General features: G+C 35.0%; 1 protein-coding gene across 1 annotated transcript in view; it reads right to left on the bottom strand.

The window, feature by feature from the left end:
- AGL (amylo-alpha-1,6-glucosidase and 4-alpha-glucanotransferase) overlaps positions 1-18,297 on the bottom strand; it is a 77,489-nt gene that overhangs the window by 9,379 nt on the left and 49,813 nt on the right. Inside the window, exons 25-33 of the mRNA XM_069480201.1 lie at positions 15,706-15,808; positions 13,317-13,542; positions 11,565-11,676; positions 6,157-6,292; positions 4,604-4,716; positions 3,685-3,896; positions 2,352-2,449; positions 295-382; positions 57-190 (exon numbers count right to left, since the gene is read on the bottom strand). Of these exons, the coding sequence (XP_069336302.1) occupies positions 57-190; positions 295-382; positions 2,352-2,449; positions 3,685-3,896; positions 4,604-4,716; positions 6,157-6,292; positions 11,565-11,676; positions 13,317-13,542; positions 15,706-15,808 (1,222 nt within the window). The remainder of the gene's footprint in view (positions 1-56; positions 191-294; positions 383-2,351; positions 2,450-3,684; positions 3,897-4,603; positions 4,717-6,156; positions 6,293-11,564; positions 11,677-13,316; positions 13,543-15,705; positions 15,809-18,297) is intronic.

Genomic DNA, 18,297 nt, shown 5'->3' with positions numbered 1-18,297 from the left:
TATCTAATAAATTGACTAAACACTAGTTATGAAAATTACATGCCCCGATGACTTACCTCTCAAGATGAACATAATGTCGGGAAAGAACGTTTTTAACCAGAAATACAGTGTTTGCATTAGTTTCCGGACCCATTAATCTGGAAAAATATAATTTTGCACGAAGAAAATACCCAACAGGCCACAGCCACTCCTAAAAAGATGATTTAAAAGAAAAAAAAAAGAGATATGAATATCTAAAATTATTTGAAAAATAATTTAAAATGAAAACTCACAGGTAAGAAATTAAATTCTTACAGGTCCTTGGTGATAATTGAAGCCTTTAGCAAGATTGTAGTTGTCATTGTCTAAGGCATTGTCATAAATTCCACAGTAAACCATATCACTGCAAAATGATTGAAATTTAAGTTAAATAAAAGATCAGACATTATATAGAAAGCATTTGAAAAATTTCAATAGCAAAGGTAAGAGAAATAAATTATTTTGTCATACAATCTATAGAATAAGCTCAGCATTAGTACATGATCCATTTAAACTTCAATTAGTATATACTGAATTCAGAGGACTTTAACAATGTGTTAGGGAATGATTAACAAATACTGGCTAATGAAAAACAACATAAGATATTCAGACATCTTGCCCTCAATGAGTTAGCCTGACATTAAATATTGGTTGGTTTAAAGTCAATTATTTCACTAGATCTTTAATATATGCATAATAATTAAAATATACATAGAATGATTTTAATTAATAAACATGCTTCTCCATGAAGTTATTTTAAAATTAAAACTGATGTATTATCAGGTTACAAACAGCAACTTTGATACACACATTGTTATAATACACAGAATTTATAATATACATATAAACAATATTACAAACTTACTGCAACAGATTATACAAGACATTTATCTATACTCCATTTAATTAAATTGATACTTTTCTTTTTTTTTTTTTTGAGACAGAGTCTCACTTTGTTGCCCAGGCTAGAGTGAGTGCTGTGGCGTCAGCCTAGCTCACAGCAACCTCAAACTCCTGGGCTCAAGCGATCCTCCTGTCTCAGCCTCCCGAGTAGCTGGGACTACAGGCATGCGCCACTATGCCCGGCTAATTTTTCTATATATTTTTAGTTGTCCATATAATTTCTTTCTATTTTTAGTAGAGACAGGGTCTCGCTCTTGCTCAGGCTGGTCTCGAACTCCTGACCTTGAGCGATCCACCCGCCTCGGCCTCCCAGAGTGCTAGGATTACAGGCGTGAGCCACCGCGCCCGGCCGATACTTTTCTTTTTTTTAGTGAAGTAGAATTGGCTGCATGAGTAAGCTTTAACTGTAGGTTTCAGTTTTGACCAGTGGTTCTTAACTCCTCTGAAAATGTGGAGAACATCTCAGAATGTAGATAAGAATACACATACAAACGTTTGCATCTCAAGACCGAAATGTGTACTCAGTATAGTAGGAAAAGTCTACAAAGGTTGTGGGGGGTGGGGTCCTGATATCCATTGATGTAGAACAAATTGATGATGAATATCAAACTTTCAGGAAAAACAGCTGAAGAAAAACAGGTCATTAGAAACTCAAGAAAAAATGAATTGGAAAAGATAAGAAATATGGTATAAACACAATCATAAGATAAAAACAAAATTATTTTTTAAGTAAAAAGAGTGGTATAATTGCATAGAAAGGATGGAGAGGAATAGTGGTGAGGTGAGAAAGGAATTAAATCCTCATCTGTCATCACAAAAAGTAAACAAATAATGCCTAATATGTAAAAAAAATTGTAAAATAGCTGCATACACACATTTAGAAATATGGAAGGAACTTCTAGGAGAAATACCTTACAAAATAAAGATTGGCTCTGAGGAGTAGAATTTGGGGTGGGGAAATGCAGCAAGAAACAAATTTTTTATATAAGTTCTTCTAGGTATGTGCATGTAAGGTCCAAATTTATACAAAAGTGCACAGAAAAGACTGGGCAATAGGCCAGATGGTAGTGATGCTTATCTATGGATGAAGAGATTTTAAGAAATCGTACTTTTTTCTTTATCTACATCTGTACTTTCCAATGTATACAATAATCGTGTATTACTTTTACAATCAGAAAAAATAGGCATTAGAAAATATTCATTACATACTAGTTTTATAAACTTAAAATTCTTTCATTGATTATTAAATATAAAGCTAAAAGCATTTTGAATACTGATGCTTAACGAAGCTATAGAAGATGTTTTTGAAAACTCAGTTTGAATGCAATTTTAGAGATGTTATTGGTAAGCAAAAAAATTATGGTTGATGTCAATGTATTTGGATTAAATATAATATTAACAACATTCTTAATGCTTAAATTCCAACTTACTCTGGATCTAAAGTTTTCATGCCAAGGGGACCAAGCAATTTTTTCTCTGCAATCTCCAAAGCTTTCCATGCTTTTTCTACAGTAAAGAGCTCAGGGGCCTAATGAATGTTAAAACCAAATACACAAATGTTTAACATCACAGAAGAATTAGTTCCCACCCATACAAACTATTCATAAACTTGGAAAAGAATAAAAATTATTTAAAAATCCAGTGTGAGTCAGAATTTGAGTGCAGATGCCTAACCAGATCTAATCCTATGAGGCTTAGAAGCATGGTTCTTGGCCTTAGAAGTTAGGAAAGCTCCTAAACGTGATTATTTCCCTGTGTCACTTCAAGAAAGTTACCCAGCTCCAAAAGGAGGTTGCCACAGCCACACTGAAGGCAGAATATACCTAAACTTATCTAATTCATTCTTCAGAAGATTTACAATAGCTTTCTTTAAGCATATCTGGTGCCCATTTGTTGCTTTTAGGGTCATAATCAAATATAGAAGAACTTAGTCAACTAGTATTCATTTACTCCAATAGCATGAGTAAATTTACCTGTGATGTGGAGAAGGAGCGACAGTATTATTGACCAAGAACTTCCATTAATTTTAATGGTTAAATGAAATCAAATGCATACTGAACTGAAACTATCTTTGTGTACCTTTGCATTTTTCATTCCACTATAATTTATAGTTCTATGTTTAAAATTCTTGACAATGAGGAAACAGCTAGGTAGGCATGGAAGAACACAGGACTTCTCTATTTTACTGTCCTTATAGTTTATTTTTAGATTAAATTATAGATAAAAAATGAGAGAGTCTAGAATTCTTGGCTAGATAGAACTAATTACAGTAATACTACAAAGGAAACAGAATGTGAATTTAAGCTACCCACTTTAATTCACTAGTTCAGAGCTTTCCATCTAGCGTGCTGAGGCACTGTTTGTGGCACATGGGCTTGAAATACAGACACCCTCAGTTTTCAGGGCAGCCGAGTGAGGGCCTGGGGCTGACTGGAGCAGCTGGATCTGGCACAAGCAGCCTAGTCCATTCAGCCCAGTGTGCTCTAAAAATATCATTTTCTAAGTGTGCTATGATGTGAAAAAACATTGGGAAACACTTCATTAGTTATCATCCATTATTTTCTATTTTTTGGTGAATATTATAGGTTAAAGGTGATATGCACAATACTTTATTAATTAGAAAAGACTATATTACACTATCCGGTAAGCAATACACTACTTTTTAGTAATTAAGTGAATTTGAAAACAAGTGGGAATAAAGAACGAAGTAAAACTCTATCACAACATTTTTTGAAATTTAAAATTAACGAACAAATCACTTACCACAACCATTGCTATGGTAAAATTAGGCCTGAGCTGGTAGTCACACCAAGGACTTGAAGCTCCATAACTATCTTTGTATATGCCACGTTTGTGAACCAGATTTGGATGCTTTTCATTTAAATCTGAAGGGTCTTCTGAAACATGAAACAGCTTTTCAAAGTTGTCTTGTATTTTTCTGTTCCACTCATCATATGAGACAGTTACAATCTTTCCTGAAAAATAAGTTTTAAACATTCAAAGCAATTTACATACCTACTTACAGCCAAAGAGTAATATTTAATTAACTTATTTTTATCTACTATAATAGAAGGCAATAAATTACCTAGTTTTGAAAATGTAGCACATCTGAATTGAGATGTGCTATAAATGTAAAATATACATTGGATTTCAAGGACTTAGTACCACCCAAAAAGAATGTAATATAGATCATGAATCATTTTATATTGATTGTGTTGAAATAATATTTTACATGCATTGAGTTAAATATGTTCTAATTAATTTCACGTGTTTCTTTTTTGTTAGCTGTGGGTACTAGAAAATTTAAAATTATGTATGTGATTCACATTATACATATTGTACAGCACTGTTCTAGAAAATGATTTAAAGAAAAAAAACAGACATAAATATTTCAAAATTGCTCACAGAAGTGCAACTTGCTCATAGTCAAACTGAGGAAAAGGAGAAGCACAATAAAGGCAATAACTATGCTGCTTTTCTTATGTCAGTTCAAAGTTGCTATAAAACTGTGGTTAGAAACCAGATTTGTTACAATTTTTCATAATAATAATTAATGATTTTTCTTTCCTCTTCATCTCAAGGACTTTCTAATATTAGTTGATTGAATCAAATGATGATTACATAGGTTGTGAATATAGACAGTACATTTGAAGTTTCTTTGTAAATAAAATGAACAGCATACCATGTCTTTTAACTGTGACTTCATGATAAGGGAAAATATTTTTTTTGGATAACTCCAGCAACCAACGAACAGCAGATTTACTCAGGCCCACAATTTCCACAGCAGACCCATCTCTAAAATTAAAAAATAAATTTTATTTTCTAAGTTGAGTCATTTAAGCATTAAAGTGAATTCAGCAAACAATTTTGATGAATCACATAATTATTATATCATAAAACAACTCTCTCTCCAAGTAATCCTCACTTTATAAGAATGTATATTGTATAATATAAGAAATCTCTCCTCTTACTGTTTTGCCATTGTCTACCTTCCTAACGTCTTTAAAAAATTCTATGATGTAGAATGGCGATTATGGAGTAAAAGGAGATGGCAGTTGGAAAAAGGTGGGAGTAGCCGACAGAGAATCCTGAGAGCACTAGAGAAAAGACAGTAAACCTGGTATATAGGGCTGGAGAAAGCCAGGGGAGGCGGGGACATTAATTTGTTTATTTTCTAAATTTTTTATTTTTTTGTCTTAGTGGTTTCTTGGTACAGAGACATTAATTTGAAACCTCATTTTTAAGGAAAATAAAAGGGAAGTACAAGATCTAATAATGTACCAAAATAAACAGGGTTTTAAAATAATTTGCAAAGCCTGTAGATAATCATTTTTTGGACAATTCCAACTGAAGATAAAATTTAGAATAAGAAAGTAGCTTCTCAGCTTAATATACAGTATCAGAAGCTGTTTTCTGATAGCTTCTGATACTATATCAGAAAATAGCTTCTGATACTGTATTAAGCATTTAAAATCATAACAATAAAAACCTCTTAAATGACAAATGCTAGGAAAAAAATTAGGGGGAAAAAGGTTCAAGAAGTGAAAGGATTTCATAAAAGAACAATTGGTTGTTTTCCATGTTTGCATAATGAAATGTTTACATTGAAAGCTGTTCAAGTTAAGAAAATGTCTTGGCTGGGTGCAGTGGCTCACACTTGTAATTCTAGCACTTTGGGAGGCTGAGGTGGGAGGATCGCTTGAGGCCAGGAATTCAAGACCAGCCTGGACAACATGAGACTCTGCCTCTATAAAAAATAAAAAAATTATTCGGCATTGTGGTGGGTGTTTGTAGTCTTAACTACTTGGGAGGCTGAGGTGGGAGGATCCTTTGAGCCCAGAAGTTAAGGCTATAGCAAACTATGATTGTGCTACTATACTCTAGCCCAGGCTACTGAGTTAGAAACTGTCTCTTTAAAAAAAAAAAAAAAGAAAGAAAATGTCTTAACTACTGGGATAATGAATTATAAGACTTTCTTTTGAGGTGCTTATAGAGAATCAACCCATGAGAACTTCCAGGAGAGAACAGATAGCTTTACTTGGTAACTTATACCAGGAGGACTGTGTCTGTATAATGAGGGAGAGGAAGGGATGAGGGGAAGGGGAAGTAGGAGGGAGGTAGGGAGATTCTGATTTAATGTGGAGAGTTTATGGATAATAGAAGATAAGATTACACAAGTATGTGTTTTTTAAAAAGGGCCTAATTATATATGTGCTATAAAATAAACAACACTACCTTGGAGTGGCTGGGATTCCTCTGTTTCTAGCTCTGTCACTTTCTCCCATTTTATCCATCCATGTGCCACAATTTAAGCGATTTCCTCCATAAACAAATCCTGTTTCTTCATCAACCCCTGCAGTTATATTAAAACCTAAAAAAGCAAAATAAAACATTTATGAAATAAAATGTTTTATAATAAGTATATGTTATGTATATTTTACCACATGGTAATCTCATTTCTCAAATATACTCTAGCGAAATCTTTATTTATGTGCAGATGGAGATGTGTACAAGGGTATTTATTGCCACATTGCTTGCATTAACAAAAATTAAACTGCTCACTAGAAGAATGGATAAACACTGTGGCTTATTCATACAATGGTAAACTCTTTATACCATTTAAAATTAATGAACTGGATTTACATGTTCCAAAATGAATAAATCTCCAAAGCAAAATGATTGACTAAACAAGTTGCAAAAGGATATGTATAATAAGATATCTTTTTTGTAAATGCTTAGTTATGGATAATACTAATATATACAACTATGTATGTTTACATGGCTAGATCTAATATATTTGTGCAGAATTTTAAAACAAATTCATTATATATAGTATATATATTATGTATACTATGTATACTGAATATATACTACATAATTTATAAGTAATTTACACATATGCAAACACACATAAATACATAAAGTATTATACAAAAACTTCTGGTTATGGACAAGGGGAGAAGACTCATTTCTCCCTGTTCTTCCTAAGTACAACAAAATCCTGAGTGTAATACAACAGACTATCATAAGAGGACTCTAAATGTGTAAAGAGGAAGGCAGATTGGCTAAAAATGTCAAGACTTGAGGAATGACAGGCTGGTGAGTTCTCTGGTTTTTTTTTTTTTTTTTATTCCCCTATATCCCAGTTTGGATGAGATGTTGCCCTGGAGAAGCAACCCACAACCTCCAACAGGTGCTGACAAAAAGCTCTAAGAAAAACTTACTTACCTCGAAAGGAAAGTAGTACCCCAACCACACAGAGACTTTTATGATAACACCCACCCTATCCCAGCCAAATACCATGTGTGTTCACACTCTCTGGAATGTCAGTGGAGACTGAGTGCAAGTTGGGACTCATGTCCCCCACCTGGTGGTGGCAGATGGCCCAGGGCAGTGCTCCCCTCCCTTACTGGTGTGGTACCAGAAGAGACCAAGTAGCAGGTGGCCCTGGGGCAGTATGGCAGTAGCATGCAGCCCAGTGTGGTGTTTCCCTCCTCTGCTGATGTGATGTTAGCAGAGACTGGGGAGTATGGAATTCCACCTGCACCCGGTGAGAGCAAGTAGTTTAGAACAGTGTTCCCCTCTCCTGCCAGCATGTTGTCAGCAGAGACTAAGAGGAAAGTCTGAACTTCCATGCTCTCTCCAGCAATGACACAGGGGTGTTGCTCACCCTCTGTGGTTAAATGTTTTCTGACAAGCATGGCAAGACTATTCATTGAGGAAAGGACTATCTTTTCAGCAAATGGTGCTGGGAAAACTGGATATCCACATGCAAAAAAATGAAATTGGACTTACATCATAGACAAAAATTAGCTCAAAATGTATCAAAGACCTAAATGTAAGAGCTAAAACTATAAAATTCTTAGACAAAAATACAGGGAAAATCTTCATGACATTGGATTTGGCAAAGATTTCTTGCATATGGCACAAAAGGCACAGGCAATAAAAGAAAAAATAGATAAACTGGATTTCATCAAGATTAGAAACTTTTGTATGTCAGGGGACACTTTCAAGCCAGTGAAAAGACAACCCCACAGCATGGGAGAAAATATTTGCAAACCACAGCTAATAAAAGTTTAAAATCTAGAATACACAAAGAACCCTACAACTCAACAAGAAAAACCCAAACAACCCTGTTTAAAAATGGGCAAAGGACGTGAATAGACCTTTCTCCAAAGAAGATACACATGTGACTAATAAGCACATGAAAAGATGCTCACCAACACTGATCATTAGGGAAATGCAAATCAGAACCCTGAGATACTACTGCATACACATTAGGATGGCTACTATCAAAAAACCAGCAAATAGTAAGTATTGGTGAGGATGTGGCAAAATGGAACCCTTGTGTGCTGTTGGTGGGAATGCAAAATGGTGCAGCCACTGTGGACAGTTCCCCAAAAAGGTCAACAAAGAATTATCATGTGTTATAGTAATTCTACTTCTAGGTATACCCAAAAGAACTGAAAGCAGGGACTCAAACAGACATTTGTACACCAATGTTCATAGCAGCATTATTCATAATAGCTGAAAGGTTAAAAACAACCCAAATGTCCACTGACGAATAGATACACAAAATGTGGCATATGCATACAATGGAATATTCAGCCTTAAAAAGGAATGAAATTATCATATATATGATAAGGGTTTAATATCCAGAATATAAGGAACCTCTACAACTCAATAACCAAAAAACCAAATGACCCAATTAAAAAATGGGCAAAAAACTTGAATAGATAATTCTCCAAAGAAGACGTATAATTGGCAAACAAGCATATAAAAAGAAGCTCAACACTGCTAATCATTAGGGAAATGCAAATCAAAACCATAATGAGATATCATTGCACATTCACTAGGATCATTACTAGCAAAAGAACAGAAAATGACAAGTATTGATGAGGATACATAGAAACTGGAACCCTTGCGCACACTGGTGGGGATATAAATGGTGTAGCCATTATGGAAAACATTATAGAGGTTCCTCAAAAAATAAGAAATAGAATTACCAGATCTAGAAATTCCACTTCTGGATATATACCCAAAAGAACTGAAAACAGGATCTTAAAGAGATATTTGCATACCCATATTCACTTATTATTCACAAGAGCCAAGAGGCGAAGTGATCCAAATGTCTATTGACAAATGAATGGATAAAGAAAATGTAGTATACACACAATGGAATGTTATGCAGCCTTACAAAAAAGGAAATTCTGTCATATGCTACTCTGTGGATGAAGCTCAGCATTATGCCAAATGAAATAAATCAGTCACAAAAGGACAAATACTGTATGATTTTACTCATTTGAAGTATATAAAGTTGTCAAAATCATAGAAAGAGAAAGTAGAAAAGTGGTTGTCAGGGACTAGGAGGAGTGGGGAGGGAGGAGGAACTAGTGTTTAATGGGTATAGAGTTTGTTTTGCAAGATGAAAAAGTTCTAGAGATCAGTTGCATAACTATGTGAATATACTTAACACTACTGAACTTAAAAATGGTTAAGATGGTGAAATTAATGTTATGTGTTTTTTCTCACAATAAAAAAAGACTTAAAAAAGAGAAATGAAATTCTGACGTATGCTACAACATGGCTGAACCTTCAAAGAATTATTCTAAGAATGTATATAACTATTATTTATCAATAAAAAAAAATTCAGAAAGAAATTATACTAAGTGAAATAAGCCAGATCCCAAAGGGCAAATATTTATAATTCCACTTATGTGAGGTACCTAGAATGGTCAAATTAACAGAGAGAGAAAGTGGAACGGTGGTCACCAGGGGCTGCGAGAGGGGATAATGAGGAGTTACTGTTTACTAGGTAGAGTTTCAGTTTGGGAGGATGACAAAGTTCTGGAGATGGATAGTGATGATGGCTGCAAAAAAAATGTGAATGTGCTTAAAGCAACTAAATTTGTACACTTAAAAATGGTCAATTTTATAGTAAAATGATAAACATACATATGTATATTTTACCACAATAAAAAAATACCCTCAGTAGTCAAAAAACCAGTATTCTAATTAGAAAATGGGCAAAAGACATGAACTGACATTTCAGGAAAGGGGGGGGGGATGGATGGGAAATAAGCACCTGAAAAGATATTCAACACCATTAGCTATTAGAGAAATGCAAATTAAAACCACAATGTGTAGTGGTCTATGCAACTCACAAAACAGCTTAAAAAAATGTGGTAACACCAAAAACTGTTGAGATGTGGAGAAACTGGATCTCTCCAGTATGCTGGTGGGAATTTAAAATGGTGCAACCTCTCTGGAATAGTTGGTAGTTTCTTATAAAATAAAACATGTACTTATTATATGACCCAATCATATTCTTGGGCATTTATCTCAGAGAAATGAAAACCCACGTGTCACACAAAAACCTGTATATGAATGCTCATAGTACCTTTATTTATGTTAATATTAACCAAAAATGGAAACAACCTGAATGTCCTTCAGTGGATGAATTTGGTTAAATAAACTCTGGTATATGCATAAAAAGGAATAAACTATTGACACATGCAGCAACTTGGATGATCTCAAGGGCATTATGCTCAGTGAAAAAAACCAATCTCAAAAAGTTATATACTGTATGATTCCATTTATATTACATTCTCAAAATGATAAAACTATAGAGATGCAGAACAGATTAGCAGTTGCCAGAGACCAGGGGGTAGAGGTGAAATAGGTAGGTATGACTATAAAGGGGTACACAAAGATATTTGTGATGATAGACCAGTTCTGTATCTTGATTGTGGCCATAGGGTCAAATTGCATGGAACTACACACGCACACACAAACAAGTTAATGTAAAAACTGGTGAAAACTGAAAACACCATACTAATGTTAATTTCCTGATTTTGATACTGTACCACAGTTATATACAGTACCTCCATTCGAAGAAGCTGGGTGAAAGGTTCAAGATACTCTATGTATCATTTTTGCAACCTCTTATGAGTCTCTAATTCTTTCAGAATTATGAAGTTAAAAAAAAACTACAGGCACATAAAATGAGACATGCTTTACAAAATAAATATACAACAAACCCACTGGAATGGTTCTCTAAGGAGAATGGGGAATAAAATGAAATAAATTATTATGAGCTTTGTATTGGCTGGTGATGAGAGTGTGTCATAAGCTGAGGAATATGATGACCTCAAGAGTTAAAGCATATTTAATTCCATATATAAATAATCTTTTTAACAAAAAGTACTTCATAAGAGCCTAGGCTATAGAGACAGAGAGACCATGGATGAAATCCTACCTCTGCCACTTAGTAGCTGTGTGACTCTGAGCAAGCTACTCTGCCTCAGTCTTTTCATTTAGTAAAAATGGAAACAATATAAGTCATTCTCAATGTTCTTGGGAATGTTAAATGGGAATAACACAGGCAAAGTAGTTATGACAATGCCTAGCACCTAGCACTCAGTTAATGGCAATTATTATGATTATAAATGCAACTACCAAAATTACTTTTCAAACTGGTTAAGAAAAGATAAGAAATTTTATCTTTCCTCTAGAAATTATAAACTGAGATCAGGAATGGTTAATCTTTTTCACTGTTATATCCCGAGGGTTTGCACACAAATAAATACTTATCAAGTAAACAAATAATCACAAATCTTTAGAATGTAGTTAAATTTATGTACCTTCATCCTTCATGTTTCGATCTATCTGTGGACCAGCATTCCTTTCTCGGAACTGTATCCCCTGCATGTGTCTTTGCATAGTTTCCTGTATTACTTCAAACAATGGTTGATCCTGTTTGAGATATAATAGATGTTATCTCTGTTAGAAATTACATTTTTCTTATCTTCCCCAAATCCTACAACTGAAGTGATATGAAAATATATATTTTCCTTTGGAGGGAAAAATAAGCATCAGGATGTGGCTGAGGAAAGAAGCAGCTCCTATACGCCACATGATACAGTTTGGCATACGAATATTTAACATCAATAGTTTTGGCTATTCATGTCTATGACGTGAAATAATTTATAATTTTGCTGATACATAAAAACCAATCTAGTGAGCTTATATAGTTTCTATTAGAGTTAACTGTTCAGCTAATAAATGAACCTACCTTGTCAAAATGCTGAACCCATTTTAAATTGGCATTGCTATTCTTACTCTTACTCATCTGCATCTATAGGTAATGGAGATAAACTGTGTGTGAAAGGGGTATCTCAAATTTGAGGATCTATGATGACTTTGGAAAATATCCCCAGTGAATGCAGAGTCCGTCAGTCATTTTCTTTACCCAAATAATTAATAAATGTGATATTCAGGATGACATATAGGGAAATATATAATTATATTCTAAAAAGTAAGGTAAAGAATGTTAAATAAAAGTAAAATGTTTAGAGCCCTTATACATTTATTATGTCTCATTTAAAAAAAATTTTGAATAAAATGAAAACTCTATCATATAAAAATTCTACTAGTAATTATAAAATTATGAAGCTATGGAAAATTTTCTTGGACAAACTGTGAGAAAACAAATAGTTATATATAAAATAAATATTTGTCTGATAGCATGAGCCAATATTCACTATAGCTGAAATGTCAGTCAATAATAGAAGACAGGTAAAAAAATTTTTTTGGATAAATGTTTTTTGAATACTTCATGAGATAAATAAACATCATGGGGACACAGGTATATGCTAACCTTGAAGAGGTTCACATAGATATTATACCATCCCCCCACAGTCATATATACCAAACAAACTATAATACAAAGACAGACCATGAATGGAAAAAGTACAGTATCATTGTACATTCTTGATTAAGGAACAAAACACTAAAAAATGTGTCCATTCTTCACTGTTCATAAGAAAAGCTCTAAACTCTCTGGACTGTTAGTCAAGGCTCTCCATAACCTGCTTCACCCTTTTACCCTTTCCACTATCTCTCACTACCCTGCAGGTGACCTAAACACAAAGCCAAAGCAGGCTGTGTGGTATGTCCTCTAAACTGTGCTTCAGTCTATTATGTACTTTATTATTCCATCCATCTTTTATGTTTCTCCACAACTTCCCCCATCTCTCCTGAAATCCCACTTACCTTTTAAGGCTCATTTAAGTAAACTTTTAGGTACTTTCCAAAGTTCTCCCTGAGACCCACCTCCTAGATTTCTCCCTCCCTTTTAAGCAACTACATAGGACTTCCTCTGTACCTTTTTGCAATGATCACATTTATGTACACATCATCTCTTTTACCATGTTGCAAGCTCTTTAGGCAAGGAGCAAGTCTTATCTCTGCAATCTCTAATAGTACTAGCAGGTGCTAAATAAATACCAACATTTGAATAATTCTTAGATTAGGATTCTTAATTATATTCATTTTTATGTTAGAAGCTAAAAGTTATTTTTCAGGAAAAGGTTATTTGAAGAAATGATCTTTACCAGTGTGCCAGCAGGCAAAGGAACAGAGTCATCTGTAGGATACATTCTGGATACTGGGCACTTGAGAATGTCTAGACCATTTGGAACCATTTTACAGTAATCCTGGATACACTGTAGCCACCACCACACAGCATCCCGGCAATTGTATCTGGCGTAAGTTCCTTCACCGAGGAGATTAGGAATGAGACCATGCCTCAGGGTACCAGCAAATGCTAAAATAATATTCCTAAAATAACAGAATAAGGTGGATCACTTGAAATGAAAACAAACACTTAAAAAATAAAAGACAAAAGCTAGTCACTACTTGGACTGGCTTATACTTATATATACTTATAGATGCATTTTCTCTCCTGCCCTATTTCTTTATATTTTCATGCAGAAAGTTATCATAATATGATAGAACAAGCACTGAACTAAAGTCAGAAACCCTGATTCTAGCCTAGGATTTTTCTCTAACAACCTGTGTAACTTAACCTCTCTGGTACAGTTTTTTTCATCTGTGGAGTGAGGTACTGGACTCTACTTTCGAAATCTGTGGTATTTCAACATCTAAGTAACTACTAAATATGAACTTTATTATTTTAAATAGAAGAAACCAAGAGCAAAACAAACACAAGAAAACAAATTGGTAGAAGCTGACCTTGAAAAACATAATTCATGTTTAAAAACTAGTAGAAGATAGCTTATCTCTGAAAGTGTTATTCTACTATTATATACTAAATGACAACTTATTTTGTAAGAGAGCATGGCATTTTAGAAAGAGCATGAGATCAAGAAATAAGAAGGCTGAAGTCTAAATCCTAGCTTTTCCATCTCAATAACCTTGGAAAAGTCATTTAAAATGTCTAGACCTTACTGCTTTTTGGTTAAACTATTCCGAAATTTTATTAATTTCATGTCTCAGCTTAATACCTTTCTTTTAAATAATAGTGCACCAGGAAACTCTGTTTTCTAAAGTAGAAAAGTGTTAGTATGAACAGTGATACTTCCAATTAAAAAAAGGTCCAAGTGCTACCAATCTTAACTATCTGGAACAATGTTATACACTTGAGTTAAAAGCCCCTCTGATTCATGAATACCTCTGTATAGGGAGGAAGCAGAACCCTCTGTGGTAGAGATACGTGTCCATCAAAATGGGTTTCCTGTATTTCCTAACCAAACTTAACAGTTAGTTGTGCCAAGTGACTGTATTCTAAGCAACAGAATGAGAATAGAACTGATACATGTTTAAGTGTAGGGAAAATAGATATGTTTCCCCAGGCTGTTTCCCTCTCTGCCAGCTGCCTGGAGAGGACTCAGAAGCCATGGAAGATGATAGATCCTCAAGATAGAAGGACCCTATATCCCTGAATCACTATGTGGAAAGTCACCTACTGACTCCAGCAAGAAATAAATTTTGTTTGTAAAAAGCCATTGAAATTTAAGTGTTTATAATTTATAGCAGCTAACACTACCTTAACAAATACATTATCCTCTGGGAATCATCGAGATCAGGGGTAGGCAAACGTTTTCTATAATGGGTCATACAGTAAATATTTTAGGCTTTGTGGACCATATATGGTCTCTGTCACATCTTCTTTTTAATGATCCTTTAAATAGGTAAAAGCTGTTCTTTGCTCACAGGTTATACAAAACAGGTGACCCATGATCTAGATAGACATATGTAAAGCTAAGAAGCAGAAATTTGGTAGTGCATAGAAGTGATAAATGGGAGCCCCCTAGAGTAGTATTCTGAAACTTTAGCCTTAGTCTGCTGATAACCATCTGGAGACCTTGTGAATACACAGATTTCTGCCCACCAATCCCACCCACACATTCCCAGGATTGGATTCAGGAGGTCTGGCATAAGGACTAAAAATCTGCATTTCTAACAAGTTCTCAGGTGATGGTGACACTATTGATTTGTGGAACACACTTTGAGTGGCACTGCTGTAGAGCTTTTCAACCTCTGATAAATTCATTCATACTATTGTGACACAAGAGAACACCATTTTAAGTCTAGAAAACATAAAGCTAGAGCTTACAAGGTCTGACAACAAATAGAAGAAAGCTTGATATTATAATTCTTTCTAAAGACTCAAAGAGCTAGCAGTGGCTTCATTATAGAAGGCATAAAATGGTTATAAAATTTTAGTTTTATTGAAATAGTTAGCCAATGCTAAAGATAACCTGACCTGTAATGTGAAGAACTAGAACTTAGTAACTTTAAAGATTTTCATCCTTTTGAAATTCTATGATCTTACTAAGTAAACATAAAATAAAAACACCTAAAGAAAACATACCTTCCAAATGTTGTTGAGAATAGATGGGTAAGAAGGAAAGTTTGAAGACCATGTAAAAAACATTTAGACATGAACTTGGCATTGGAATACTTTAGAAGGTCTCCTACCTGGCCTCTAAATAGCGTCCAGTAATCAGCAGTGTGCCTCTAAGTGCAATGAAAGTATCCCTTCCCCAGCAGCGGAAAAGACCAGAAGAAAAATGAGGTAACCCTAACAGAAAACACAACAAAGTATATGTTAATTGTAATAATACACACAAATTTATGAACTCTATTACTATAGAAATAGTTGCTCTAAACCTGGAGTACGAGGGTAAGTTTTAAGAAGTCTGCAACCCCCCTAATTTTTTTTTTTTTTTTTTTTTTTTTGAGACAGAGTCTCACTCTGTTGCCCAGGCTAGAGTGAGTGCCGTGGCGTTAGCCTAGCTCACAGCAACCTCAAACTCCTGAGCTCAAGCGATCCTCCTGTCTCAGCCTCCCGAGTAGCTGGGACTACAGGCATGTGCCACCATGCCCGGCTAATTTTTTCTATATATATTTTTAGTTGTCCATATAATTTCTTTCTATTTTTAGTAGAGATGGGGTCTCGCTCTTGCTCAGGCTGGTCTCGAACTCCTGAACTCAAACGATCCGCCCACCTCGGCCTCCCAGAGTGCTAGGATTACAGGCGTGAGCCACCGCGCCCGGCCTTTTTTTTTTTTTTTTTTTTTGAGACAAGGTCTCACTCTATTGCCTGGGCTAGAGTGCAGTGGTGTTTTCACAGCTCACCACCACCTCAAACTCCTGGGCTCAAGTGATCCTCCTGCCTCAGCCTTCCAAAAGTAGCTGGGAGTGTAGGTGTGCACCACCATGCCAGGCTAATTTTTCTATTTTTTTTTTTTTTTTTTTTTTTTGTAGAAATAGGGTCTCGCCATGTAGCTCAAGCTGGTCTGGAACTCCTGGCCTCAAGTGATCCTTCCGCCTCAGCCTCTGAAAGTGCTAGGATTACAGGAGTGTGCCACCACACCCAGCTAACCCCCTAAAAATAACTACAAAATGCATGATTATACTTACCTCAACTTTCGTGCAGTGAGATTCCATAGTCTTATCAGTTTCTTAAAGGAATCCCAAAAGAGATTAAGAACCAGTGCTAGAGAGCATGCTTATCTAAATTGATGTGTGAAAACACAGGTAAACTTTCTTTTATAAACTAAATTTAAAGATTAAAATCAGAGATCAAATATTTAACATATAAACACTCAATATTAATTATGTATTTAAAAAGATTCCACCCTGAATTTAAGGATGATGAATAAGTCTAAACATGAAAAGATTACCTTAATGATACTTAATTAAATATGTCTATTAATCTATCACTCTAGAGTCAAAACATTTACTACCAAATGTTCCATTAATTTAAAACGGGGGGCCGGGCGCGGTGGCTCACGCCTGTAATCCTAGCACTCTGGGAGGCCGAGGTGGGCAGATCGTTTGAGCTCAGGAGTTCAAGACCAGCCTGAGCAAGAGCGAGACCCCATCTCTACTAAAAATAGAAAGAAATTATATGGACAGCTAAAAATCTATATAGAAAATTAGCCGGGCATGGTGGTGCATGCCTGTAGTCCCAGCTACTCGGGAGGCTGAGACAGGAGGATCGCTTGAGCCCAGGAGTTTGAGGTTGCTGTGAGCTAGGCTGACGCCACGGCACTCACTCTAGCCTGGGCAACAGAGTGAGACTCTGTCTCAAAAAAAAAAAAAAAAAAAGAAAAAAAAAAAAAAAAGAATAAAACGGGGGTGGGGAACCTGTGGCCTTAAGGCCACATGTGGCTTTCTAGGTCAAGTGTGGCCTTTTGACTGAATCGAAATTTTACACAGAACAAATCCTTTCATTTTTATTAATACATTTTTGTTCATCTTTCATATTTTTATTTTATTTTTAAAATGAATGTATTTAAAATACCAAAGAATAAAATAAGTTTCAACAAAATAATCCTCCCAGATTCTCTGGCACAATTAGAACATTAGGAAGCCACTAGGGCTAAATTGATTTAGTTCTAACTTCTGCCTGACTGGTGCCACTACTGCAGGAGGCTGGTTGGCAAGAGTTTCGGGGGATTGAGTTCACCAGTCTGTTATCAGCTTTTGACCATAGTGCACTGTTTCTGTTTGAAGTGGAATTTGTGAATAGTTGCACAGCTCTACAGTATTTTTTACTTCTGTCTACTTAGCAGCCCATCATGTCAAAGAAGACCAAGAGAATGCTGAAGGAAGAAAACAGATTTTTAAATGAGGATTGGGAATTGCAATATTATCTTGTTTCTGCTAAAGATAAGATGACTTGCTTGCTTTGTGATACTGCAATATCAACATTAAAGAAATTCAATGCTCATCAGCATTATAACACTCATAAGGAACACAAATATTTTAAATTAGAGTGAGAGGTGCAAAAGGTTACAATGCAGAAATTAAAAAATGAAAAGCAAAAGCAAAGACAATTCTTTCAAACAGCAATAAGACCTGGAAATAATGGCAGTGGAGCAACTTATAAAGTAGTTTATATACTTGGGGAAAAAAGAAAAGCCATTCAGGGATGCAGAAACTGTGAAAGAATGCATTGTTGAAGTTGTAGGATGCTTAGGGCCCAATAATGTGCCTCTTTCAGGGAAAACCATAAGTGATTGACAGCATGAATTTGCCTCAACAGAACAACTTCATGCAATA

The sequence above is a fragment of the Eulemur rufifrons genome, chromosome 8 (assembly GCF_041146395.1).
Source record: "Eulemur rufifrons isolate Redbay chromosome 8, OSU_ERuf_1, whole genome shotgun sequence".
Lineage (NCBI taxonomy): Eukaryota > Metazoa > Chordata > Mammalia > Primates > Lemuridae > Eulemur > Eulemur rufifrons.
This window is presented reverse-complemented; position numbering and strand designations above follow the sequence as displayed.